This window comes from Staurois parvus, unplaced genomic scaffold, assembly GCF_062004578.1.
Source record: "Staurois parvus isolate SC_StPar_1 unplaced genomic scaffold, SC_StPar_1.0 ptg000564l, whole genome shotgun sequence".
In the NCBI taxonomy this organism is placed as follows: Eukaryota; Metazoa; Chordata; class Amphibia; order Anura; family Ranidae; genus Staurois; species Staurois parvus.
In genome coordinates, this window is record NW_028318360.1 from 988,473 (window position 1) to 1,005,606 (window position 17,134).

Consider the following 17,134-nt stretch of genomic DNA (forward strand, 5'->3'; position numbering starts at 1 on the left):
GTTGGTGTAAGTACAGTATACTCATGCTGTTCCAAGATTCAAAACCCTGATGTTTGTCAAGTTCAGACAGAGTTGGGTTATTCCAAATAGGCATGTATTGCATATACCTTTCATGAAAAGAGATCGACCTTACAGATTCCCACAAATGATGGAACATAGAAAACGAAGGTTCATTACATTTTGGTACGAAAATGGCCCCCTACCAACAATCCAACTGATGGTACATCTGGAAATTGCGACAGACTTATGCATTGAATAGGGTCACCTCAGCCTACGGTATTCCACCCATAAAGATGTTATAATTAGGAAGCTGGATATAATTTAGCTTTGGGTACCGCTAAGCCACTCCTGTCTTTGGGGAGCTGAAGAGTGGTAAATTTGATTCTAGGATGACCATTCTTCCAGCTTAAATCTCTGAACAGGATGTCAATATTCTGGAAAAAAAAAGTTGTGGAAGCCATATTGGCCTAATATGTAATAGAGTAACTGTGGCATCCAGATCATGTTAATTAAATTGGCTCTGCCAATGACCGACAGTGGTAGCTTACACCAAGTTTTTTTCCCTTACATCTAATCCTGGAGAGAAAGGGATCTAAATTCTGTTTAACATAATCTGACACCCGAGGAGTGACCTGAACTAAATATTTAAGAGGAAACATGTTCACTTTTATTTCCTGCGCATGTGACCACAATGAAAAGTAACTTCCACAGGAGTACTGCCATTGAAATCAGGTTATAATTCTTCTCTGCACTATATAAACTACTTTTGTTGCTGCTGTTGTCCTCAATGTAGATATTTGCTTTTTTTCCTGTCTTAGTGAGCTTGAATGTTTGTTCAAAAATCTACTGGTGCATGGCCAACTTTAGTTCACACCAAAATAAGCAGCTTCTGAGTGGTGTCATATCACTCAAACTTTCAATTCAAAGTTGACCTTCAAGGCCTCTTCCTATGATGGCTGACCATTATTTGAGCTCCACGTTCTCCTTTCCACTTTTTTATCATTTCATATTAACAACAATAAAAGAAAATGCAACCCACATAAAGAAATTACGGACATTTTAATTAAGTTATTACAAGACACAAGACCCCCTTTGAGGCAAGTGTGTAGCAGTATTAAGTATGCTCATTGTGCTTTTCATTAAAGAAATCCCATTATATACATAAGAAACTACTGTACAGCATCTGAGATCAGGAAATATATTTATGGAAATGTCTTTTATCTGAATTTTTGCATTTACAAAATAACAGGCTGGAAATAAAGTACAATCCATTCAATAACATCATTCTGATATTACAGAAGTCTACGCATATTCACAGAGTGATTGCAGGATGCCGCGTTGTTCTTTATCATACAAAATCAAGCAGTATGTAGAGTTAAATAAAAGAAAATCAAACTGCATTAACTGTTGCAAAAGGAAGCCTGAGATAGAAGCCTGAATAAGTGTCAATGACCAAGCAAGAGGTTTCATAACTGCTCTGAGTGGATGCCATGTTGAATTTTCCATTACTATGCCAATATGGTAGGTCCCAAACCATACAATATCTTGCACATTGAGGGCTCTATACCATGCAAATGGTAGGTCCCAAACCATACAATATCTTGCACATTGAGGGCTCTATACCATGCAAATGGTAGGTCCCAAACCATACAATATCTTGCACATTGAGGGCTCTATACCATGCAAATGGTAGGTCCCAAACCATACAATATCTTGCGTATAGAGGGCTCTATACCATGCAAATGGTAGGTCCCAAACCATACAATATCTTGCGCATAGAGGGCTCTATATCATGCAAATGGTAGGTTCCACACCATACAAAAACCTGCACATGGAGGGCTCTATACCAAAGTCTTCTGATTTTTTTCTAAGCTATGTACCAAATGATGTTCACCAAGTGTCCCCTAGTGTGTCCCCTTCAGTGAAGTACCCTCTAATTTGGGTACATTTACTAACCATACTCTTTGTTTTTCTGCATTTCAAGAAAACCATAATTAACAATAAGCTACTCATTTGTTTTTTTTCGTTTTTTTAGTCTATATGGTGTATTGTTTGCAAGAGCTTTAATTGTAAATTTACCGAACTGTAGTACCACTTGGAGAACCTGTTGACTTACTACAACTCTTTACTGCTCTGAACATATTGCAAAATGGGAGCTTCCACTCATTGTGGATGGTTGACTAAAAGGCAGCAAGGCACTTTTCCCCAGAGCTTTGTGACTTTGCAAAGAATACCCAATCACGTTCACAGAAAAAAATAAAAACAACACATTTTTGCTTGCACGTGATTGGATAATGAAAGTCAACAGAGCTTTGCCTCACTCACTAAAGTCTGGGGATACTTCCCTTGCAAAGTGAACAGTCTATTTTCTTCTGGTAAATCAACCCATTGATGGTCCGTTACTTAGTTCTGATTTCTACAGAGGCAGCTGATTGGAGGGTCTAGGTTTGCTCACTGAAACCCCATTCAACAACAAAGGAGTTTAGGAAATGTGTTCCTTCCCATCAGTAGTTTAGATAATCAGCCCATTATTGCACTTAATTAGCTCTACTTCTATAAAAGAAACATAATGCCAGTGTTACATATTTAATAAAAATACATTTTTAATTATTGCCAGTAATTGATCATTGGAGAAGGCAAAAAAAAAAAGTGGGCAACTCAAGACTGAAAATTTCCCCCATACACATCTCCTGGCTGACAGTTGCTCCAGAGTAGAACATTTCTGTTTTATATTATCCATAGGATTTTATTGGGGGGATTTTAGTGATGACTCTTCTACATAATGAGCACAGTATACTAAAGTATAACTAGAGGCAAAACTTTATTTTAATGGTTTTGGTTAGAGTGGAAAGGGATTAGAACCCGTCTGAGGAGATTCACCCTATTTGTCCCATTTACCAATATTCATTGAAATTGAAAGAAATTGTCCCCAGAAAAATAATTATTATATATTACAATGGGGACACTAGTTCTGGTGATCTTGGGGTCCCCAAGGGGTTCCATTAATTTGCAGGGATTTCCCCACTTCCTGTTTGGCTGAGGGATAGGAAGTGAAGGGGAACCTCCGCAATACACAGATGGCAAAAAAAAAGTCTGACATGGGTTATAAACCGCCCTTATCCAAAATGAAAAAAAAAGTTTTGCCTATAGTACTACTTTAAGGAAAGGCTGGATTTTATAAGAAAAATCATACAGCTACCGATAAGAATGTCCAACTCGCTCGCTGGAATCGTCTTCCAGTAAAACCAGCATATCCAGACCCACTGAATGACTGGGATTTCCAAAGGCCGTTGGAAATGGCCACATGATGACTTCAGATGTGGTCACTATGTTCCTATCTCAGCTCCCTATTGGGTCTGATTTATCTGATATCTGCCACCAGGTATGCAAGGTGTCACTCTTAAATTAAAAATTTTACCCATAATTAATAAAAATCTAAAAAACAGCGATATGTCAACTAGGCAGGCTATGTATTAAAAAAAATGTACTGAAAGGTCTTGCCTGCATCAAACATTTAGTTGAAACACAATTATCCACATTGGGATCTCCAAGCTTGTTTTGTATTCTGTACATAATATACTAGTGTACAATCTCTGTGAACTTCATACAAGCCTGCTTGCAGAACGTATAAACTTTTTATTTCCACCATCCATGTATCTCCAGCAACCAGCAGTTTCCACCGTTTGATATTTTTGAAGGTTGCATTGACCCTTTTAGTAGTGTTTAAAATCAAAAGTTGGCTGAAACAATTTGACTATTGTATGGCTCGTATATATGTGTGATATCATTGGCTGGGGGATATCGCTCTGGGTGGGACAAGGAGATTTCAGGAAGAACAGTACTGAGAAGAACAGGGAAGAGGCAGATACAGCCCACCAACTTGAGGTATAGTGAAGCATAAGCAGCATACTGTGCCCAATATATCACACAATGAGAAATGTACTGTTCCTTTATGACACATATAGTTCTCTAGTCTGATCATGCCATCATTATCTGATTTAATGCAGACAAGATAAGGATCATGCATGGACATCTGTCTCAGCTAACTGGAGAGAGTCAGTGTCCTAGAATCATGTAATGACGTCTATCAGTATTGCAGAATGACCAACCCCCTAGTGGACTGTGGATGACTGGGGTATCCTGTTAGGAAGCAATTGAAGCAAACAGTGACACAGATTAAAACACATGATGTGTAAACAAAGTATTGCAAAACAAAGTGCAAAAAACTGGTGTCCAATCAAGTCCAGGACACAATTCCACCCACTGGAACTTAGTAATGTCATTATCGCCAATGTACATATCTTTATTGACAGCCCTCATTTGTACAAAACAAATTTTCCATATACACATATATATATTTTATTTAAACAGTGAATAATTACATCTTCCAGTGTTTATAATAAAAGCCACAATTACACGTGACTTACCCCACAAGTGAGATAACATTGGCTCGAAAGAAACTGAATTGGGCCAATACAACATTCCAGTGCTTAGGATTAATGTGTGTCTAACAATGTATATGTCTATATGTGTGTTTATGAAATAAGTGGTAGAGGGTATGGAGGGTGAAGGAATATGAACACATTATTTTACCAAGACCAGTCCCATTGACCATCTCATTTCTTATTTATGGTATCTAATAAGCTATCACATAGCAGATAGGTATAAAAATTTATAGCGGCTTATCTTTTCACTTACAGTTAAAAGGCTACAGAATTGTATTGAGGACAGAAGTTAGAAGGCCATTACACCTACAACATAACTTGCAATTTAAAATCAGGTTTCCAGGTGCTAAGCTGGAGATACTGCTGGCATGCAAGCACCTTGTGTTTCCAGCAAGTACCTGTGCCAACCTTCAAATAAACTTTAGTGTCCACGTTGAGCTCCTTGGATTCCATAGCTTGGCTGCATACAAGGCCTCAACTTTGTTGAAGCTGGTACTATGCTCTGCACCCTCATCATGCTAAACCCCAACCCCACCATTCAGCAGTCCAGTGTTAGAGCCTCAGTGGCCAGTAGAGGTTTTGGCATGGACTTCAGATGGTGTAGTGCGGTGAGCTTTAACACCAAGAGGGATCGCTTAAGCCTTCAGCAGGTGTTGAGGTCCTGTATATATCTGGTGTTTGGACTTCAAGGAGCTCCATAAGGACACAAACAGATTGACACTGACAGATACGTAGAGGCAACACAAGGTAACTGCTCCTCAGAAGTACTGTTCACTTAGGAATCTACACTTCAAGTGCTCATAAAACACTTCCTTTAAGTTGGCCACAGATTATGTAGTGCAGATGCCTATAGAAATCATGTGTTTGATTAACATAACATCATGGTAGACTATTGCACTACATAGCTGTTGGAAAATCTAAAAAGCATTACCAGATCAGATTATAGGAGTTATGTGAACTGGCATTGTTTTCTCACATTTACAAACGCAGATCAGTGAAATCCTTTTGACTTTAAAACAGCAGTACACATGGAAGGTCAGAGGCTGTGTTTGACCCCCTTTGCTTTGCACAGCATTTCTTTGGATGCAGCATGTCTTACAGAGGTGCGTTTCAAATGCAGGCAAAGCACCTTGCTGCAAAGGCTAGTTAAAGGTTGGTTGCTATTTTTTGTGCAATTGCTTGAATTGGGTGCAGGGACACACTGGTTGCCTTCGCCATTGTGCTTTTGCTGGGTGTCACTTTAGTCCCTGTGCCTTTAAGGAGGGGTGGGCTCCCTCCAGGCATACCTGCCCTTAATCTATCCATTGTTATATGTGCTCCTACTATGGAGAATCTGAAAATAATAGAGTTCGGGATGCAGTATATACAGAGGTCTCTTGTCGTAGGCATATCTGTGCAAACAAAACCTGTTTTTATTGTAAAATGTAAGACAGGGTCAGTTCGGTGCACCTTGCTGCAAAAACTGGTTATAGGTTGGGGTGGTTGCCATTTTTGGTGTTTGAAATGCAAGAAAAGCAGCCTTTTCTTGTAAACCACTGCATTTCCAAGCACACACAGCTGCATGTGTTCTAATGGAAAAGGGAACATTTGACAGGAACACTCATCATCATGAACCCTATCGTGTGTCCTGTCCCATGGACAAGAGTGTCAAGATCTCAGCACCTAAATTCCTAGTTCCGTCCTTCTGCTGCAGATAGCCCACTGTCCCACCTAGATTTTTCTTTTGATCTACATATAACACGACGTATGAGACTCACTTATAAAGACCATTTCAGAAGCAATAATCTGGCAGTTTAGCCATCCCAACCATAAAGGGGACTTAATTCTGGGTGGGGCGGCACAGTGACTGAGTTGTTAACACATCTGCCATGCAGTAAATGGGTCATGGGTTCAATTCCCAACCATGGCGCCTTCTGGATGGAGTTTGCATGTTCTCCCTGTGCTTGTGTGGGTTTCCTCCGGGTACTCCGTTTTCCTCCTACACTCCAAAGACATGCTGATAGGTTAATTGGCTCCTGTCTAAATTGTCCTAGTTTCATCCCTGGCCATGCGGGATCTCCAGCATGGTAGGGGTTGGGGAAAGACCTGGCAACCTACCCTGTAAAATAATTGCTAAGAGAATTCATGGAAAAAAGTCACTTACGAGTGACGGTCTATGCAATCACCAAGGGTCGGATACGACTGAATGGATAGATAGATGGATAGAATTTTGGGTGGAATGGCCTTATGAATACATTTCAGAAAAGTAGGTGAACCGCATATGTTTGCTGAACCGAACAGACCCCTGACTGCTTTAGAATTTCCCAGCTTTAAGAAAATTACTGTTTTATATCAGAAGCTATGTCAAACCTGTCTGCCATTATAAGACTGAATGTCAGCGGTGGAGGGAATATTATCAGTTATTATATAATACTATATAAACCAACATATGCCTCAAACAATACTATTCATGTACTAACAATTCACACCAGACACAGCTTCATGGCAGCGTGATTAGTCTGCTACACCGTCACTTAGTCACTGCTATAGGAACATTTAGGGGCTGATTTACTAAAACTGGAGAGTGAAATATCTGGTGCAGGTGTACATGGAAACCAATCATCTTCTATCTTCAGCTTTTTCAATTAAGCATTGGCAATAAAACCTAGAAGCCGATTGGTTTCTATGCAGAGCTGCACCAGATTTTGCACTCTCGTTTTAGTAAATCAACCTCCATAGTGTCAAAAAAAAGCTGAAATATATTGGCCAAAAGGCAGAAATACACAACTTACGTAGACACTATTCAATACATGTTTTATGCACTGCAATAATCATTCTCAGAGGTAATAAATCTTACTATGGAATTCTCCATACAACCCAAGTTGATAGACCTCTTATAGATCAATTTGATGGAAAATGTTATAAAATGTGCCCCAGACTGAAAACCACCATTCTGTGTCCATAACATCTGCAGGCTCCTTAATTATTCTGCCTTTCCATGACAACTGAAGGTTCACAAAATTCGATTGCACGGAGAACGCAGATTGACACAGACGTCAAACCAGTCTTTACAATTCCACAGAAAACCTGATTTATTGTCGAGACCTGCAAAGGTCCATATACACGAAGGATTTAATGTGGGAGGATCGGTAAGACTGTTGGGCTGACAGTTGAAAGGAAGTATTGATGATAATTAGAAGAAATAGTAACAGAGATCGTTGCAGCTTGTAACGTTTTCTAAGTTGTATACACACAAACAAGTCTCGTTTATCAAATATTCTAAAGCAGCTCAAAGACTTATTGGTTAGCTCTTTAATCTTGCATCAACTGTTCCATCTGCATGTAGTATGTTTTGTGTTGGTGTGTGCTTCCTCCAGGTTCTCTAGTTTTCAACCCCCTAAAAACTGGTAAAATTGACTTCTATCCATACTGTGTGTGACCGGGGCAGGGACATGACACTGGAAGCTCATCTTGGGGCCTGGGATGGATGTAGGTGGTCAACGGCTGCAATAAAGTTCTGTGAAAATAAAATGCGTTATTTAAAATAAGGACTGGCATCCCAAATGTCATCTTTCAGTGCCTGTCGGATTTGGAATAAATGGTGGTCTTAAATATCACAGAGAGGTATTATTTCAGATTCCAAAAGTAGACCTTTTTTTAAAGCTGCACTCCAGACACAAAGCTGTTCGACCTGCCAACATTTATGTCATTCTGTGTTGTGATTTACGGACCTTGGCTTCATTAAGTGGAGGAAAGGGAGAGTTAGGGACAACAGCCATGACTATGTACTTCCTGTATAACATGCTCTCCTCCAGCCTGGTGCTTGGCAATGAATCAGTATCATCACACTACTGATCTGTAGTCCATCCAGGAGGTAGATGCCACCAAATGTCAAGATAATTCAACACAGCAGTATTGGAGGATTGTACCATGTTAGCCATGGATTCATGCAGAAGGTTTGGAGTTTAAGTGATGCCCAGTACTGGATAACTTCTTTTTACAATAATTAATACTATTCAAAGTTTGGAAAAAAAAGTTTGTAAAAAAAATAGCTGCATTTAACTAATGGTTGTATTTGTTGTTAACTAATGGTTGTATGTGGACATTTCAGCCTGGTTCACACCTATGCGTGTTGCGTCTGATGCATTGTGCAGTGTGTTTTGCATTTGACAAGTTTTGCTTTTATTCCCGCCAATAGGAAAGTATTGAGTGCGACTTTGATGGGACTTTACATTCTCTGGCACTCAAAATCACATCAAAGTAGTGCAGGAACCTGTTCAGAGTTGCTGTGACCTTTAAACATTTCCTGCACTATTTTGATGCGACTTGAGTGCCAGAGTGTAAAGTCACACTCAATACTTTCCTACACGCCCAAAAAAAATGCAATAAAAACGCATGAAAAATGCAACACTTGTGTTTTTGGTAGGGTTCCATTAAAGTTTATTGCACCAAAAATGTATTCTGCTGCAGGAAAAAAAAGTCCTGGACCCTTTCCAAAAGGCTCAAAATGCATAGATGTGAATGTGTCCCGTAGGAAACCATGTTAAATGGACTGTGTGTTTTTTAGTGCATTTTGCAGAGACACACTATAGGTGTGAACCAAGCCTTTAAAAGGACTCATTTCAGGTGAGAATTGTGCCTGGACTTCTTATCTCAGAGTCAATTTCCCCAATATCATCTCTAAAATCTGATATCTACCTAAAGCTAACAATTCTATTCTAAAACAGTATGAGTGGAGGAATCTCCCCTGCCGGCTGTTGTATTCAGACATCTGCAGCAACTGTGGCCAAATACCCAAAGAGAAACTGCATCCCATTGGATTCAGATACTCTTTGGTGAACAATTTTCCACATTGGCATCTTTTGCTTGCAGGCAGCCCATAGAAAGTGAATGGGTATGCACCCACTGTGTGGATTCACCCCCACACGGGTTTTACAGGGATGGGTACACGGAGCCAGACACAGAGTCTGTCCACTCATCCCTGTCAAAGCTGTGGGGGTATTTGCACACTCATTCACTACTATGGGCTGCCTGCATGCAGCTCAGTGGTGGGAAAAACAAATGGTTCAATTCGCTGCACTGGGCTGAGTGCCCATCTGCATGAACCCTGAAATGGGATCCAAGTTGTCCTGATATCCCAAGCTAGCCAATAAAAGGTATCACCTAAACTTCAAAATTCCAAGCTAAACCAATAAATAGCTGTGAGAACAGCCTGACTATAATATGACAGAAGGGTGGGACAAAAGTGCCTATTAAATTCTTAATGTATACTATAGAGTCTTCAGCTAAACAGCGAGGATAGAGGAACTCCCGCTGCTGGCTATTGTATTTAGCAGCCTACATCTGATTGGATGCAAGCATTGTTCAGCCAATAATGTTCCACCTTTTTTTGGAATGTAATGGGTTCTGACAGGGCCACTCGCAGTGTGAATTATGGCCACATCAGCAGGAACTGGCCCAAATTCAAAGCGTGTATGGCCATCTTGTTTCTGAAGACCACAAAATATCACTTAGGCCAGAAAAGGCACAACAAGAATTCATAATGCCACAAGGGAACTCTAGACACGGCTGTGTCCATGAATGGCTGGACCAATCTTACAGCTCACAGGAGAGCGTTCAGTAGATTATGCAACTTTCTACCCAACAAGAGGAAAGCAATCCTAATATTTCTGAATATGGTCACAAAATAAAGAAAACAAGGTAAACCTACTAACAGAGGTGACTTGACTGCACTGCCTTGTGAATATTCAACACCTCAGTCACGTGCAGTGTGCTTCAAGGTAATTCAATGTCAGCAGAAATGAATTACTTTTTATACTGCTAGAGGACTGCTCCGGTGGGATCTCTACATCTGCTCCAACCACCTGCCCTGGTCTGGATTTACTGCATTGTATAATGGCAACCGTGGGTGAAATCTAGAAAATCCAGTGCGGAGATCTCTTGGCTGCAACAAACAGTGGGTGATGGAGTGCAAAAATGTTCCAAAGAACAGCAAAGTTGTGGGTGGACTGCTAGTTCCAACATGTGTAATGTAAACTATAAAAATATCATAATGGCAAATTGAAACTCCATCTATTATGTGCGACTTGCAATGACATCCGTGTATGAAGTTGCACAGATGTTGGCAAGCCGCACTGATTAGCGGCTTTGAAATTGCGCTGAAGTAGAGCACTTTCAAAGCCGAACCTGGTGTGAATCGAGGATAGCACAGATTTTAGTCAACTTTTTTTTTTAGATACCGGCCTGCTGCTGTTTTAAAGGTGCTAAAATCACTTCTTGGCAATAAGAATGGCCAAATGGAAGAGCCTGAAGGTAAGATGGATCATCAATTTAAAAAATAGGATTACAAGTTCCTTCAGGCTTTAGCAGTCTTGAGGCATGCTTGCTGCAGGCTGGATGTGCCTATCCATCCACATGGCTATTTTTCTCACTGGTGACCAAATGGAGTGCAAATCACTGTCGGGGGATGTTTGTGACTTCTTTAGGAAGGTATAGCGGTGGGATTTTCTAATAACAGACAAATTAAAGGCTGCCATTCAGGGATCAGGAAATTTGATAGAGAGGATCCCAGAAACACTCCAGAAAAGTATATTTGGTGATTCATATCTCAGATGGAGTTACACTTTAACACTCTACTTTACAGAGTAACTGTTTTACCTTAACTTTTTTCATACCCCACTGTTAAAATTCTATTTAATCTTTTAAAGATGTATCCACCCAGAATGGAAAGTTTTATTTTATTTTAATTGAATATGTCAGACTACTAGTGAGTGGCTTCTCGTATCTCCAAAGATGCCAGCCATGAAAACTCTGCACTGTAATTTAAATGACAGCAACAGACATTAAGAAACCAAACATGGACATTCTTATTGTAAAATATATGCAAATACAGCAGAAAGAACCTCCCCCTATTGTAGGTGGGCAGAGTGGAGATCCTACTAACAGAAAACGATATAACCAGCTGGTAGGGGGTGATTGAGCCCTGCTGAAGCCATGAAATGACAGTTCCAGTTGGTCCTATCCTTGGCTGTAGATCAGTACTTGGATTACCCTTCTAGTCTCTTCTGTTGTGAAACCATTCTGGAAGTACTGCAGGAACTTTTAGCTCCACATGTGAAAACTACACCAAGTCCCCCCCATCACAGGATTCATGTCTGGCCATTATAGGTAATATTTTTTCCAGTTAAAATAAAAGGTTTTGAGGTGTCTTGTTTTCAGCAGCTAAATATGTATATGTATTTAAAAAAAAATAAAATTATTGCTATGTATTAAAGGACAACTCCACCAAAAACTAATAAATCACATTTTGGTAAGCATGGGTGGCATGACTCCCATTCGCAGACGCTCCGTTGGTGAGGTTTCACTGTAGCAGACCTAACAAGGTCCCAGTCACTCCTGTCGACAGATAGCCCTCCATACTCCCTTGGTGTACCTCCTAGCTGTTATGATAAACAATCTGACCATGTTGGCCAAATGTATTTTCCACTTTTATCCTTGAATTTCTATAAGAATGGAGAGGAGGACATAAGAACTTTAGAAATGACTGGGATTGTGCTGTCAGCATCTGGATCTAGTGACACATGAATGCAAATACAGCAATGTCTAGCTGAGGGAGCCAGGTGTAGAGGCGTAGCATGTGCTCTGCAGAGGTACAGCCTACCACGCTTTTCTTCTCAAACCTCACTAATGGACTAAAGAGGCCCACAAAAGGTTCAGTATTCACTTTCAAGTTCTCCTTACACAGGGAGATACGTCAATGGAAGAAGGGGGATCAGCTGTTTAATGGAAACACAGTCTTACTGCACTGCAGAAAGGCTCCCAATTAACTGCTGAATAAACAGAATAAAGATGTATAATTGTAGTGCAACCAACCCATTTGCTGTCCTTGCCTATCCACTTTATGTCCCCAATACAGATATTTTAACCAAGTACATATCCTGAAGCCCACTCCAGGTGCAGCTTCAAAGTTTCTGATATTGGAGAGCCTATCTCATTGAGGTCTGATGTGAAGTCTGTGTTGGGCTGTATACAGAAGGGCTTAGGGCCCTATGTCCACGGTAGTCCTAAAGTAGAACTTCACCCTAAAGGGGAATTTCTGCTTGTTTACATCCTCCTCCCTCCACTGCCCTCTTTGGCACTTTATGGGGGAAAGCAGGGAGCGGATACATGGTTTTGACAGATACCTGCTTCCCACTTCCGGTCAGATCACGGTGGCAATCTCTGCGGAAGTTTGGCCCCCTCCTCAGTCCCCCTACTGGGACACATAACCGGTCCCAGAAGACTGCGGGACCATTTACAAAGTGCAGCTTGACTCGCACATGCGCAGTTGGAATCCGGATGTGATACTGGAAGGCTTTACTGCTGGTTTCCCTTTCCTAAGATGACGGCGCCTGTACCTGAAGCCGACTGGAGAATCGGCTCGGGTGAGGACATTGCTGGATCCCTGGACAGGTAAGTGTCCTTACATTAAAAGTCAGCAGCTACAGTATTTGCTGCTGACTTAATTGTTTGAGGGGAGACTGCAGTAAATGAAGAAGGGAGGGCTATGGTTTTAACTTAGGAGGAGCTCCAAAGTGCTTGGCCCTGCAACTTCAACTGGGGTCGCACATGAAGCTCCCAAATTCTAACTGGTAGATCACCAATGATATGGAGTGTCCATGGACAGTCTACAGTACCACAATCTAGCCTTGCAATGGCTATATTAGTTGGGATTTCTGAGGGGGAAGATATCTCATATTCCCCACAAAGTCCCTGAAATATACCAGAAGTATGTTTTTGTAAAAAAGTGCAATATTGAATTATCAGTTTTGAGAGGAGTTTACCTTTAACTATATAAATTAAAATGCAGAAAATTACGCAATAAACATCTTTAAGCCCTCCTCTTCCTGACACTGAAATATTGCTCTGTACACACACCGTCTTTTCTCTTCTGGAACACAAAACAACTCTTCTTCTGCTCAGTTTGCTTTCCCTTGAATAAAAGGGAGACAAAGGTACAATGGAAGCGTAACTGTGCAGGTGACGGCAGCGTTCCCGAGCACACAGATGTGCAGCCGTGCCTCAGAGCCGTGTGCTGTGACAGATGCTACAATCAATCTGGTAATCTTTACCATGTAAGTAATCAGTGATGTAGTGAGGATCTTCAAAGCGTTATGGTGTCATGGTGTCTGTCATGTCAGAACCAAAACATGTGGAAGACTGTACTGAAGCTGGGAGCCACAGACACTTCATCCTTTTCTTTAGCAGCTTAAGAAATAAAGGAAAAAAAAACAAAAAACATAATCAAACTTCTCTGTACAGGCATTCAGAAGTTTTTAAATGAAAACCAGCATGCCTCCAGCAAAGTCCTTTTCTCAAGAGTAATTCTTGGCCTGGGTCAAAAGCAACAAGACTTAGGAGCTGTCTGCCTGCGAGGTGGAGGGGGGGCGCCAGGACATCAGATTGCAGCTTTGTCGCTGTAGAAAGGAGTGACGTGGAACATATAACAGTGTGTGCAGACGCGGACTGGTTTCATCTGCCCGTATCGCGGTAGTGGGGCAGAGTGGGAAGAGCAGCGGGAACAGAAGATCTGGAAGAGAGGAAAGAAATGCGTAAGAAAATATACCGGGTCACAATACAGTACGTTGGCTACAGGAAACTATAGTTGGTAGCAAGGAAGAACTGGCAGTGGGGGAAGACGGGGCAAAGACCTCCATGTCTGGTTACAAGCTGGAATTAAGGTGGGCACTTTAGCCTGCCAATCTATACAACACTGCTAACCCTTACATTGATGGTTCTTAGCTGGCAGTCCTGCAGTTGATACATTTGCAGTTATACTTACCTATATATACATAAAAACAAGAATATCTAGTAGGGATACACGGATACCCTTTTTTTATGGCCGAGTACCAATACTTTGAGTTGTGATTTGCATCATTATTATACAGGATTTATATAGCGCCAACAGTTTGCTCAGTGCTTAACCCCTGGACGCCGAGCATACACAAATATGTGGCCTCTCAGTATCTGGGCCTTGACGCCGAGCGGCCGCATATTTGCGTACCATTTGAAAATACACATGTGCTGAAAGTGCGCACTCCCAGCACATATGCTGGTAGGTTAATTGGCTCCTATGTAAATTGTCCCTGGTATGTGTATGTATGAATGTGAGTTAGGGACCTTAGATTGTACACCCCTTGAGGGTTAGGGACTAATGTGAATATAGTGTTAGTGTGTTAGTGTGTTAGTGTGTTAGTGTGTGTGTGTGTGTTAGTGTGTGTGTTAGTGTGTGTGTGTGTGTGTGTGTGTGTGTGTGTGTGTGTGTGTGTGTGTGTGTGTGTGTGTGTGTGTGTGTGTGTGTGTGTGTGTGTGTGTGTGTGTGTGTGTGTGTGTGTGTGTGTGTGTGTGTGTAAAGTGCTGCGTAAATGGACGGCGCTATATAAGTACCTGAAATAAATAAATAATAATATGTATGTGACTCACGGAAATGTCCCGATCTCCCCTTGCGATCGGGACCTTTTGCGAGCATGTGACCGCCGTGATTCACGTCCATGACCATAAAACCCTGCCCTGTCTCCTGAAACCTCTTAAAGGGCTGAGATGCACCGGCGCAAAGGGGTTAAATGTATGGATGCAAACTGCACCGCAAAGAATTACATCCGATTTGAACAGGAATGAGATTCCTGTCCAAATTGCATGTGGTTTCCCCATTGCTCCTGTGTGCACCCTTGTCATTGAGTTTACACAGGAGCAGTGCAGGAAACCTCCCTGCAGGTATCCCATACTGAGCGGAGAGTGGCCGCGTGTGGATGTATACTATGGAGGCAGATGTTCCATCTTCTCAGCGGTAGGAGAGGAAAGAAAAACTGTCATCGCTGCGAGGAGGGAAAGCCGCTTCCCAGGTCTGCGGATTTGAAATCCCAGCGGCTTTCTCTCCTCTCCTTGCAGCAATGATAATACAGGCTAGATGGCATCCATGTGACGGTGCTGATCAATCAAAAGCCCTCTAGCCTGAACTGTCATTCCTGCAAGGAGAGGAGAGAAAGCCGCTGGGATTTGAAAACACTTCTACCGCTGAGAATATGGAGCAATTGCCTCCATAGTATATATAGTATCCGCTCAGCATGGGATGCCTGCAGGGAGGTTTCCTGCACTGCTCCTGTGTGAACTCAGGCTATGGCAAGGGTTCACACAGGAGTGGTGGGGAAACCGCATGTGATTAGGACAGGAATCGCAAGGGTTCACGCAGGAGTGGTGGGGAAACCGCATGTGATTAGGACAGGAATCGCAAGGGTTAACGCAGGAGTGGTGGGGAAACCGCATGTGATTAGGACAGGAATCACATTCCTGTTCAAATCTCATGCTAATCTTTGAGGTGCAATTTGTATAGATGCAAATCGCACTGCAAAGTATCGGTTTCCGGTATCGGGAGCATTTTCACGAGATACTTGGTATCGGCAACGATTCCGATATCAGAGCATCCGTAATATTTAGCACGTCATATTTGTGTTTCAATTGGTGCGATGCAGGAATGTGCGAGGGCTGACTTGCCCAAATAACATCCAAATTTCAGACCACAGGAGACGGTTGAAGTCAGCCATAGATGGATCGAATCTATCCCTGGGCAGGCAGGTTGTACCTAAGCTGATCCATTGATTGACTTTAGTACAACCAGCCTGTTGGATTTTTTTTTGCATGTGATCACTGCCGGCGGCTATAACCACTAGCAGCGATCACTGTGTTCTGCCGTCCAGGAAGGCTCCTCACCGACTGAACACAATAGCACTGCAGAAGGGATCCCCACATCAACACTGAATGTGTTGATAGAAGAATCAAGCGATTTTCTTTCCTTCTACCAGTGCAGAAGGAAAGAAAATTGTATCATCTATGGCCTGCCTAAGACTTCATGCTTATGCACTCAATGTTGGAGGAGTCTATATTAACCACCTTATAGAGCTCCAATTTAAAGGTTTTCTGAAAAAAAAAACATTTGCCCTCCAGCATCAGCTCTACGTCATCACCCTGGACTGGCTTCCTGATAGCAACAATGGTGGAGCAGGCCTGAGCACAGCCACCTGTTGTCTCTATTGGGGGGCACAATTAGTAGGATGAAAAAAACCCCACAAAACTAAAACAGCTTTTGAAATGACACATTCAATCTTCTGAGAGAGTTAAAGTTATCCATACACCAGTAGACTTTATTTTAAACAATTGTACGTAATGCTGAAAAATCATTCCTTACAGAATCCTTTCTTGCCATCATTGTGTCAACCAATATAGTTCAAAAGCCCTTCAAATTTTATCCAGATCCCCTAATTGAATGGAATCTCAGACATTATAGCAGTATCATTATATTATGTTCAATTTTTCCTGAGAAGAAACACTCAGAACAGCTGGAAATGCATGTTGATTGGACTCCACTAACCATTAGAAGTTCGAGTGAACATTCTGAAAAAAAAAAAACTTCTGCTTCTCTGGCCTGCTTTAGTTTTTGGGTTTAGATCTGATTTAAAGTATAGGTGAACCCTCACTGTATAAAACAGCCATTCAGTTTAAAATAGAAATGAAAGGTAAAACATTTGTGTATAGATATTAAAAACATTATAAATACCCTTTTCCTTTCCCCCTTTTTTTTTATAAATGATCACATACCCTCTGTTCTCAGGTGCATAAGATAAGGATCTCAGAGAGCTGGGGAAGGAGGAACAGCAGTACACTGAACTTCCCAGTGA

The 17,134-nt window shown here is 41.5% G+C and overlaps 1 protein-coding gene across 4 annotated transcripts in view; it reads right to left on the reverse strand.

The window, feature by feature from the left end:
• Window positions 1-1,040: 1,040 nt before the first annotated feature.
• Window positions 1,041-17,134, reverse strand: part of ZFYVE28 (zinc finger FYVE-type containing 28) — a 371,188-nt gene continuing 355,094 nt past the window's right edge. For all 4 annotated transcript variants that reach the window (XM_089691531.1, XM_089691530.1, XM_089691528.1 and 1 more), the window contains one exon: window positions 1,041-13,992. In XM_089691531.1, coding sequence (XP_089547657.1) covers window positions 13,861-13,992 — 132 coding nt within the window. In that variant the 3' untranslated portion in view covers window positions 1,041-13,860. The remainder of the gene's footprint in view (window positions 13,993-17,134) is intronic.